The 11,537-nt window shown below is 37.2% G+C and overlaps 2 protein-coding genes across 2 annotated transcripts in view; one reads left to right on the top strand and one right to left on the bottom strand.

Moving 5' to 3' along the window:
- The window catches only part of LOC111485536 (60S ribosomal protein L30-like), a 2,197-nt gene extending 975 nt beyond the window's left edge, over positions 1 to 1,222 (bottom strand). The window contains exons 1-3 of the mRNA XM_023132467.1: positions 1,133 to 1,222; positions 928 to 1,033; positions 326 to 427 (exon numbers count right to left, since the gene is read on the bottom strand). Of these exons, the coding sequence (XP_022988235.1) occupies positions 326 to 427; positions 928 to 1,033; positions 1,133 to 1,153 (229 nt within the window). The 5' untranslated portion in view covers positions 1,154 to 1,222. The remainder of the gene's footprint in view (positions 1 to 325; positions 428 to 927; positions 1,034 to 1,132) is intronic.
- A 1,178-nt stretch (positions 1,223 to 2,400) lies between these two features.
- LOC111485005 (serrate RNA effector molecule-like) lies at positions 2,401 to 9,962 on the top strand (the record flags this gene model as incomplete). Its single annotated transcript, XM_023131699.1, has 12 exons — positions 2,401 to 2,960; positions 3,820 to 3,932; positions 4,765 to 4,822; positions 6,462 to 6,536; positions 6,630 to 6,704; positions 6,780 to 6,827; positions 6,984 to 7,052; positions 7,140 to 7,943; positions 8,017 to 8,065; positions 8,436 to 8,710; positions 8,787 to 8,969; positions 9,384 to 9,962. Coding segments are annotated over 12 exons (2,370 nt in total), but the record flags the coding sequence as incomplete, so codon positions are not given.
- Positions 9,963 to 11,537: the final 1,575 nt, after the last annotated feature.

Raw genomic sequence — 11,537 nt, 5'->3', positions numbered from 1 at the left:
GGGGGGGGGGGGGGGGGGGGGGGGGTCTCTACCCATCGACAAGGTTTGTTGTTTGAAGCCTAAGTCTTGGCCTCTGAAGGATCAAAAGTATTGACATAATCACGACAGGGAGCAATTGCTTAGATTATTATGAATAAAGGCCATCAAGTAATCCAAAAATTCTAGCTCGATATTAACAATTTCACAACCAAAAAACAAAATTTGATCTTTCACTAATCTCCAGATGCAGGTGGATACATGTTCTTATTCTAAATGCCAAATAAATTAAAATGTAGTACCAAAAAGGGCCAAATCCTTAATTTTAAAAGAAAGGTTAGAAACTTACTTCCATTGTAATGGTGAACTCCAACCTTTGCCAACATCGCATAATATTCGATCTCAGACTTTCGGAGTGGAGGGCAGTTGTTGGCAATGATGATAAGCTTACCTGAAAATCCAACAAAATAATCAGACATAACCTCAAATGCATAAAAACTCGATATAAGAGAGCACATGGACAACAAACAAATCAGACACTACGGACCTCTTCACTGCTTAAGGGAAAGACGGCAACATAGTAGTTTTAATTAATAGGTAACAAAAATTAGTAAACTAAATCAACTACTGAGTGTTGGATTAAGACTAGAAGAATAGTAATAAAAATATCTGATAGTGCCTTGAAAACTGTAAGAAACAAGGTTTCAGATCGACGGCATACAACATTTTCATGATTTTATACTAAACATCAGACTTCGATTCGAAAATTTCAGTAATTCCAGCGAAAACTAGAACCAACTAAAACACAATTAGTCAACTGAAAAATCAACCAAATATCAATAATGAAAAAATCACCTAATAAACAGGCTTATCAATGAACGAGCATACATAGAGGCAAAGTTCAGAGAGCAGATCAATAACACAAAGTGAAAAACATAATCAATAGATTACCTTTAGAGTTCCTCAAGGTCTTGAGGACGGTTTTGTATCCCAAGGTATATTTTCCACTCTTCATGACGAGAGCGAGTCTGTTGTTGATGCTTTCATGGGTCTTCTTCTGTTGTCGGTTTCACAATCAAAAGAATATCAGCATACTCCAGATCGAAAATGTAAGAAAGAACACCAAAAATCACCGGAAATGAAAGAAGAAACTCACCGTCTTCTTTGCGGCAACCATGATGGAAGATCAGAAGCTGCTGCTGCTCAACGCGCCGAGATTGTTCAACTACAACCAAAAACCCTAATTCCAAGAATATATAGAGCTACCACGGGTTGTTCTACCAATTGGGCCTCATTCTCACGAAACGGGCCAGGCCCAATTCTTAAATCTAACTCTTTTGTGTCCGGAGAGGGCGAAATGTCTGTTATGTCCTTATACCCTTTAAATTGAAGGGCCAACAAGATTTCATTTTTTATCCAATTATATCAATTTTATAATATTTTTTTTTTTAACATTTATTCAATTTTTTTGTTATTTATTTTTAACATAAGTATCACGAGATTTCAATCAATATGATCGTGGATGTGAGATCCCACATTGGTTAGAAAGGGGAACGAAATATTCATTGTAAGGATGTGGAAACCTCTTTCTAGTATACGCTTTTAAAACAATAAGGTTGATGACGATATGTAATAGAGCAAAATAGATAATATATGTCAGCGGCGAGCTTGAACGGTTACAAACGATATTTGAGTCATGCACGGGGCAGTGTGCAAACAAGGATGTAGGGCCCTAAGAGATATGGATTGTGAGATGGGAGCGAAATTTTCCTTGTACAAGTGTGAAAACCTATTTCTAGTAGACGCGTTTTAAAACAACGAGACGGATGGTGACATGTAAAGGGCCAAGAACAATATCTATTAGAGGTGAGGTTGAGCTATTATATTGGGTAATCGGAGTTGGGTAGATAGATAAGAGGTTATTTATCATCTAGAAAACGAGTGATTTTATTTTCCTAATAATTGTTCAATTTAAAAAATGTATGAAAAATACATTTATAATCTTTAAAATTTGTGTATAGTTCCGTAAGTAATTTTTTTATTTTTTATTATAACGTTCTTACATTTTATTTTTATATGAGTTTTGAAATTAATTATAATATTTTTATTAATCTAGTTAATTAAAAAAATTTGAAATAAATTGAGGACGATAGAAAATCGACCAATACATATTTGTTGGATAGGCCAGGAGGGGTATTTTGGTAAAAGAACATATCTATATTCCGCTCTAACGTTCCAGAGGAGACAAGGATCGATAAAGAAAAGCAGGGCAAAGTATGATAAAATGCCGAAAATGACCCTGTCCCACGCAGGCCAACGAGGATGCTTACGTGGTACATATATCCAATCATAACACGCCACGTCATAAAATGTAAAAGACCACAAATAAACGTAGGGGCTGCCGCATGGGATTAATCCCACACGTTTGTCAGATCAGTGAACGAAACTCCGGACTTTCTCGACTTCAATTCTCCGACGCTTTGGGTTCATTTTAGGGTTTCGTTTCTTCTTCTTCTTCTTCTTCTTCAATTGCTGTGTAAAATCATGGCCGCCGCCGATACCGCCGACGAGTCGTTGGACCGCCGTCGTGATCAACAAGAGAAATCGTCTGAGGAGCAACCTCATTCCTCGCCTCCGCCGCAGTTGGCTGCTGCTGCTCCTCCTCCTCCTTCCAGAAGAAGGGATAGAGATGAGAGAGATAGGAGAGACGACCGGGATGTTGATCGTCCTCCGAACCGACGCAACGATAATTACGATCGTAATCGCTCTCCGCCTACGCTGCCTCCGAGGGATAGGGATAGAGACAGAGATAGGGATTATAAACGGCGGAACAGTCTTAGTCCCCCACCGCCTTACAGGGATCGTAGACACTCGCCTCCTAGACGGTCTCCGCCACCTTTCAAGCGTTCCCGGAGAGATGATGGGGGTGGGTATGATGGAAGAAAGGGAAGCCCTAGAGGAGGTTTCGGGCCTGGCGATAGGAGGTGAGTGGGTGGGAAACTGTTTTGATTTGTCGAGCTTAATTCTTGTTCTTGTGATTTGGTGATGAATTCTGTGCATTTGAAATTTATATGGCATTCACAGATTAGAGCCAATTTTCATCTAAATGAAAAAAAAGAAATCTTCTTAATTGTGGACTATGGAATTTTTATTCTTCCATAGTTAGGTCCTTCAAACTTGGCATTGCCACTAAATACTCCTAAGGTTATATGTTTCAACCATTAACTGATGCTGGAAGCCATTTTCAACATAAAGTTTGAACTCAACTAGTACCTTACATACGAGACGAATAATGTTTTACACACAGCTTTTTAGATACAATGGTTCTTCCCATTTCATTCGAGATAAGATCGTTCATCCCATCTTGATATATAATGGTTCAACCCATTAAATATACAAATGTAGTTATGGGATGAACCATTTCGTAGAGGAATAATGTTCATCCCATATTATTTTTTTGTTCTGCTTGTTGGACAAAGTTGTTGTAGGTCTTCTATTTTTCTCTTGATTGTCCCAATAATCAGACATGTTTCTTCACTAGTCTTTTATTTTCTCAATGTCCATTATCTCTTCACCCCCTAACCCTGTCCTGAATGTAAGAGCGTGACCTTTGTCGTAATGGGCTCAGTTGTACTTTCTATTACAATGGACACCTCTGCTTCACTTGTATGATTCTCCTTGGTCATTTTTCATCCTTCTATTTGTGCTCCCTTTTTTTTTTGAAGTGACTAATGTGCTTTAGTGGGCGATAGTGTTTCTGTTTTATGTTTTGTTGACTAATGCCTAGGTTGTCATTTAAGTATTGATATATGTATTTATCTATCTATTTTATCTTATTCCAAGGTTTGGTTATGATTATGGTGGGGGATATGAGCGCGAACTGCGAGGCCGGCCTGGATATGTTGATGAAAGGTCTCTTGGTCGGTACATTGGTCGTTCATCTGGTGGCTATCAAGGTGGTGTTTCTGTGACCTGATAAAATAAACTCAGCCTTATCATGATTAGAGTTTAGACTTATACATTCTTAGTCTAGTTCATTTTTTGAGATGATTATTATAGAACATGAACTACTTGAATTTTAATTAGGCCAATGGGAAATTTTGAGAATTTCACCTTCTTTGTTGCATATGCAAAAATATTCATTGGTTTGGAAAATGAGGTATTGTACAGTGTTTGAAACCATGTCTTTGGCCAATGTCAGACCTTTTAGCTAATTTATAGCTAATTTATAGCCAATTTATAGAGAGGAGCTTTTCTCATTTTCTTTTCTGGTGCAGGATTATGCGAGACTCTAATTTAATTATTAAAGAGAGATTATTGAATGCCTTAGTCTTGTTCCCTTTTGTCTAAATGTGATATTATCCTTATGCCCCTTATGGTATCACGTTCAGAGCCATTAGTAATAGTATACTTCTGGAATAACTTATTGTTTCTTATTACATTTCCGTGCAATGATTTTTCAGTTCTTATCGCTTCCTATGTTTGTGAGCCAAAATGTACATAAGGGGTCTTTAGTTTATTCAGATCTATGAAGTGGAGCATAAATCTGGAAGTTCACATGTTGAGGCCTTTTAGCGTAACCTACTATTTGTGGCTTTTGAATTAGAACAGCAGAATCTTCTTGCTTCCAAGCTCTCAATTTTGCATTTTGTTGTATGGATAATATTACCAGTTACTCTGGTAGCCGTTAATATTTTGTTTGAATCAGTGCTTACATCTGGATGACAAATGTTATGGATAAGATATTCGCAACCGATTTTCTTATTTTCCTAGAGCTGTGTTCTGCAGATTGGGATTCTAGTCGTGGTGGGCATGGTGATCCACTCAATGCAGGAGCTGGCCAAAGGTTAGCATTCAGTGCTTACATCTGGATGACAAATGTTATGAATATGCTTATATTGATTTATTGTGTTAGTTTCTGTTTGAACTTGTGATTTACTTTCTACGCTACATGAGATATTATGGGCAAATCATGATCAAGCTAGCAGGGTAGGTCTAAAACAGAATTATAATGACAGTGCAATAAAGAAACAATGAATATTGCGAACTGCAAAGGGTGGATTGTCAATGGCATGAAAAACATAGTGTAAAATCCTGAATTTCTATCCAAAGTGAATATTCTCTTGGAATGGGAAGATGATGGGCATTTCCTTCGTGCAGCTTTATGGAAGGAACTATACATTTTTCCCATGCCCTTTCTAATTATGTTGTTTCCATGTTAAATAATTGACTTTTGAAAGAAACCCAACTTGCACAAATCTAGATTGTGCTGTATAGACCTTTTCTGCCTTTCATATCAGAGTTGTACCTATTTGGATTTTGGTAAGGCAGCAATCATTGAAAATGCAGCCATGTATATGGGTCATTTCTTCTCCTTGGTGATGGATGGTTATGCTTGACTATTTTGGTATTTGGGTGGCTTTTACTCGACTATTTTGGTCTTTCGCCGATTGGCTAGAATCTTACTGAGTACTGGGTTATGGTTTTTTTCTAAAGAAAACAAGAAACACTTTTCCTTTATAGACAATAAGTTGCAACTTAAATATTATTGTACTCTTAGGAGGTCCCAAAGCAGAAATCCAATTGGTATTTTCTTACCCAAGTCGAGAACATAATTTCAAAAATATCTAGATAATGCCCCCCAAGAAGATGCTTGATTTTTTGCTACATCAGATTTTTATTCTCATTCAATGTGCCTCCCTTCAAATATTCCTTGATTTATTTGGGGACTTGTACTCTTGATTGCCTCTTTTCATGTGCAACATTGAGTGTTCGTAGTTTTTTTATTTTTGTTCCTAAACTTGTCAAAATCTTATTGGATGATTTGTAAAGGTTATTAACTTTGTGTACATTATTCTTAAAAGTTGTTTTGGCTTGATTTCTCATTTCCTTTATTTTGTTGTGGAAAATCTAATTAAAATGTGTAATTTTCGGTAAAAATGTTATTCTGTACATTGAAATTACTATTCATAAAGAAAGAATGTTCATTTATTTGAAAATATAGTTATTTCGTCAATTCCATTGAGAGAATATTCTGTCATCTTCATTTTTTTTTTTTTTTTTTAATTAAGAGGATGTCTGATCGTCTCTGCTTTCTTATGGATCTTTTTGAAAAATGTGGCAGCCGCAAGTATCAGATTCAACTGCATGTATCCCTTGATTTGGAGGTTGAACTTAAAATTTGTTGAGTAGGAGTTACTAGAACCATACATGTATTGAAATTGAACTAAATAACATCACTGAATAAAGTGACATACTTTCAGTGTTGATGGTTATCCAACCATTAGAAAAAGTTCTGAAACTTGTGGCTATACAAGAAGTATCATCAAACTCGGCATCTCCGAATTTCCAGCACTGTTTAGTATTATGACTAGATTGTACTTATTCAATTTCTTGCTTTGCCTCATAATTTTATTGGATTGCTTTATCTAACTTCATCCTTTTAACTTTATTTTAAATTCAATGTTGATAACTTGTGATTTCAGAGAAGGTTTGATGACATACAAGCAATTTATTCAAGAGCTTGAGGATGATATACTGCCTGCAGAAGCTGAGCCCAGGTATTTTCTAAATGTGTTTTTTGGTTTTTTTTAATTTAATTATATGAGTTTTGTTCTTTCTAGTTTTGTGTAACAACTTTGTTTTGATTTCAGATATCAAGAATACAAGTCTGAGTATATTACAACACAGAAACAATCCTTTTTTGATTCTCATAAGGATGAAGAATGGTACTTATTGTCTCTTAAATCTGAATTTCCTTTCCTTTCGCTATTTCCCCTAATTAATCTCTTTTGCCTATTTAGGTTGAAAGACAAATATCATCCTACCAACCTAGTTACTGTCATTGAAAGGTGTTTTTCTGATCATCTTCCCCAAAAGATGGAGTTCTTATAATTGTGGTTAATTTCTTCACATTTTTATCATCTTTAAATTAGTGGACATGCAATTAGATATTTTTAATGACATTTTTATTATGGTTCATTCTAATATTTGGATGGTGTGTTAAGGAGGAATGAACTTGCACAAAGAACTGCTAAGGATTTTTTGATTGACCTGCAAAGTGGAACACTGGAATTGTAAGATTGGACTTCCTACAATTATGTTTGGATTCAGAAAATTTCAACTGTGGTGACAAACCAATGCTGTTCTATTCTATGGTGCAGAGGTCCAGGGATCAATGCAGCAGCTACAAATAAATCAGGGCAGACTAGTGAACCAAATTCAGATGATGAAGCAGACAATGATGGCAAACGGAGGCGTCATGGTAGAGGACCAGCAAAAGAAATGGATCTTCTTTCTGCTGCTCCTAAGGCCCACCCTGTTAGCTCTGAACCAAGAAGAATCCAAATTGACATTGAACAAGCTCAATCTCTTGTCCGTAAACTTGATTCTGAGAAAGGAATAGAAGAAAATATTTTATGTGGTTCTGATAGTGACAAACTAGGTCGGGATAAAGCACATGGCGGCTCTTCTGGCCCAGTCATTATCATACGAGGGTTGACAACCGTTAAAGGCTTAGAGGGTGTTGAACTATTAGACACACTTCTCACATATCTGTGGCGCATCCATGGCTTAGATTACTATGGAATGGTTGAGACTAGAGAAGCTAAGGGTCTTCGTCATGTAAGAGAAGAGGGAAAGAACTCTAACATGGCTGGTGGTGCAGATGAATGGGAGAAGAAACTTGATTCGCGTTGGCAAGAGAGATTGAGAGGTCAAGATCCGTTGGAAACGATGACTGCCAAGGATAAAATAGAGGCTGCTGCTCTTGAAGCTTTTGATCCATATGTTCGTAAGATAAGAGATGAGAAATATGGATGGAAGTATGGCTGTGGAGCCAAGGGTTGCACTAAGCTGTTTCATGCTCCTGAGTTTGTGCACAAGCATCTTAACTTGAAACATCCAGAGCTTGTGATGGAGCTGACTTCAAAAGTGCGTGAAGAGCTGTATTTCCAAAATTACATGAAGTAAGTGAAGTTTCAGATAGCATTTCTTCCTCACTGATGGAAGATGTCATTTACTAATACCTTAATTCTTCAGTGATGCAGATGCTCCTGGAGGGACGCCTGTTATGCAACAATCGCTTCCGGTATGTTTTATTATGTTTGCATTGGCTGTGATAACATAAGATACCAATGAATTGTAAATTTTCCTTTGTTGGATCAATAATTTTCATGTCTCATCACCACAGCACGTGGTGAACATATTGTTGATTTCACTTTGTTGGTGATTGTTGTTTTGGTCATCATACTGTTCTAATGGGTCATTTCTCGTTTATGAGAATCTAAGGTGCATATAGGTTTTTGTCATGCCTAGTTTGTAGGTAGAAGTTCTCATTTTTTGGACTGACAATGTAAATACGTGCAGTCTAGCAATATACTAGATATATAATCCATTTTGCTTTATGGATTTCCTTTCATTTTCTTTTTAATCCATCTAGACGTGATTTTCTTATGCAGAAGGATAAGCCACAGAGACGTAGGATGAATTTAGATGCTCGGCTGAAGGATGACAGAGGCAATCGCAGGGACCGTGATAATTGGGCGAATGGGGGTGACAGATTTGATAGATCTGAGAATCCACAATCAAATGATTTCCAATCAGCAAATGATGGTTCGGATGGTGGAAACCTTGATGATCCTATGTTTGATACTTTTGGTGGACAAGGAAGGCATGTTGCTCCTTTTGCCTCTGAAATGCCACCACCTGTGCTTATGCCTGTTCCTGGTGCTGGGTATGTTGGCTTATCTTCTCAGCTCTTTTGTGCCTTCAGCATTCCTAGTGATCTTACCTGTTATGTTTTATTGCAGTCCATTAGGACCTTTTGTCCCTGCTCCACCTGAAGTTGCAATGAGAATGTTGCGGGAACAAGGAGGTCCACCTCCATTTGAGGGTGGTGGTAGAAATGGAAGGCCAGGACCTCAATTAGGTGGATCTGCTCCAATTCTTGCCCTATCTCCAGGTTTTCGACAGGATCCTCGTCGAATACGGAGGTATGACTCCTTTACAGGTTTTAACGACTGGATATGGTTCTTTCTACTCTTTTGTGACGTTGAAGTATCTATATGCAGCTCATAAAAGTCAACTTGAAACTAATACTCATACCCTTGTGGATAAAAAATTGTGAAGATATATTGTGGGATCTATATTTATAGTTGTGAGGGATTGTAAGCTTTTTTTTTATTCCCTTGCTGCAAGCCATGTTCTTCATCTTCGACTCTTTTCAAACTTTTAGGGTTTTATAACTAGATTTTCGAAATTAAGCAACCAACTGACGCCTCATCACGCCGTGCAGTCTGAAGAATTTAAATTTCACTGACACATGCTTCAATGCTTCTTGGTCTAGATTTATTTGTAAAGTTTTGTTTTCTCTTTTGCTGTATAAACTAACAGCGAATATTATGCAGTTATCAAGACCTAGATGCCCCTGAGGACGAAGTCACTGTAATAGATTATAGAAGCTTGTAGATATATTTGGTATCGGCGAGTGTTTAGAGGCCTGCTCGTGTTTCCAAGGGGGGATGCAACTCCGGAACTGGTATGAATTCAGACTAGTTGCTAATTGAAATTCTTGTTGCTGAAGAGGTTTGCTTTGTTTCACCCCATCATCATAAAAACTGAACTACGAGTTGATCGATCACATCCTAGCTCTGGGCAAGTACAAATACTTCCATGAGAATTGTGCATTCATTTAACTGTTCTTTTTTCCCTACTCTGTATTCTTAGTGAAGAAGGAATTCGACCCGAAGGAAAGCGACAAATTCCCCATATTTTGAATCATAGAACTTATAATCTTCTGAAGTTAGGAGTGTGCATCCCCCCGTTTAGTTTCATTTTCGTTTATTATAGTCGATTTTTGTCAAGGGAAAACTAGTAGTAAAATTGTGGATATTATTAAATCTTGTTATTATGAACTTTCTAACAGTAAAGATCGTAATGTTAGGATGCTCTATTGTTATATTCAGAGACTATCCAGTTCCCAAGCAGCCTCCCATTTGATATGTATGAGTAGACTGGAAAGTTGTTCTATAGTAGTACTCGTGTTCTATTACAAAGTTGCTTCAGATTGTGCTTAAATTTCTTTTCAGATGTTGGTCACTGAGTGGTGAAAACTAGTGAGGGGTCTACTCGTTTCTTTTAACCTTATCAGTGTTAGTAGGTTGGAAAGTTGAATTGCTTTTTCTTATTTCTCGGCTCTCGTTGCTCGTATACTTTTCCTCTCAATTAGAGGTTATTATGTTAGCAATACTGTCCTTACTCATGATAAACGAAAATTCTCTACTCGTTTCTTTTAACCTTATCAGCGTTAGTAGGTTGGAACGGTGAATTGTTTTTTCTTATTTCTCGGCTCTTGTTGCCCGTGTGTACTTTTCCTCTCAATTAGAGGTTATTATGTTAGCAATACTGTCCTTATCCATGATAAATGAAAATTATTGGTTGCAAGATATAAACAAACTGTGGCACTTATATATATGTAAAAAAGATTGACAATGAGTAAATAAAGTTCAGTATCCATCCACAAATAATAGAAAATATAAATTAATAACTAAAAAGGAAAAAAATGAGATGAAAATTAAGATTAATTTGGAAAAGCCAGAGAATTAGATCACAAGACTATGATCCTTGGTGTTGGGGTTCGAATCCCTCCTTGCCCACAACCGGCAAAAAAAAAAAGAAGACTTTTCTCTCTAGCGGTAGGAAAATCATAATCGTGATAGCAGACTCAAAGCTATGGAACTTGAGTGTGGATCTTTTGTCGAAATGGAATGGCTTATCTTTTTATCTTTTCTTTTTCGATCAATTATATTTTATCTTTTCTCTTACCGTTTAGGGTTTAGGGTTCAAATCTCCATCTTTAAATAAACGATACTTGAAAAATTAAATGAACGATTAGACGGCTTTCAAAGGGGAGGGGCCAGAATGTTATAATGATTCTGCATTTACAATTTACTTGTACCAACATCAAACTATGCCTTGATGAGAGGAAAAAAAATCAGTCTAAACAAAAAGAAATTACCTCACATGTTAAGATAACACAATAATTGATGTCTTATTATCACATTTGAGCAGACATATCAATGACCCTTATATACAAACAAACAATACATTTAAGGCATGGTGACCCTCTTTGCAGAACTAAAAAACAGGGGGGAACCTTTGTTAGCAACTCGAGTATCTGATCCTTTGGATTCAGGGACTTCCATTTTCAACCTTACTCGCTGGAAAGCGAGCATGCCGAAAGCTTAGACTCGGTTGCACCGAGTGCGGGGCATTGAGAAGTTGAGCAGCTTCAATAAGGATGGAAAATGACAATCCTTTCACTTCTATAAAGCTGCAACCGGAACACCATTGGCCACCAGCAATCTCCAAGAACAATTAGGAATTGAGAAGAAAACAAGCATAACTAATGGAGCTACTCTATTGCTGGAGGCATCATTCAATATGGGTCCCTTACTGCCCTAACAAGATGACTCCTACGACCCATTGGATGCTTCAATCTAGGTGTTAAAAATGAGGGGGGGGGGGGGGGGGGGGGGGGGGGGGGGGGGGGGGGGGGAGTT

Source organism: Cucurbita maxima, unplaced genomic scaffold, assembly GCF_002738345.1.
Source record: "Cucurbita maxima cultivar Rimu unplaced genomic scaffold, Cmax_1.0 Cma_Scf00010, whole genome shotgun sequence".
Classification (NCBI taxonomy): Eukaryota; Viridiplantae; Streptophyta; class Magnoliopsida; order Cucurbitales; family Cucurbitaceae; genus Cucurbita; species Cucurbita maxima.
Note: the sequence above shows the minus strand (reverse complement) of the source record. Positions and strands in the feature narration are given on the sequence as shown.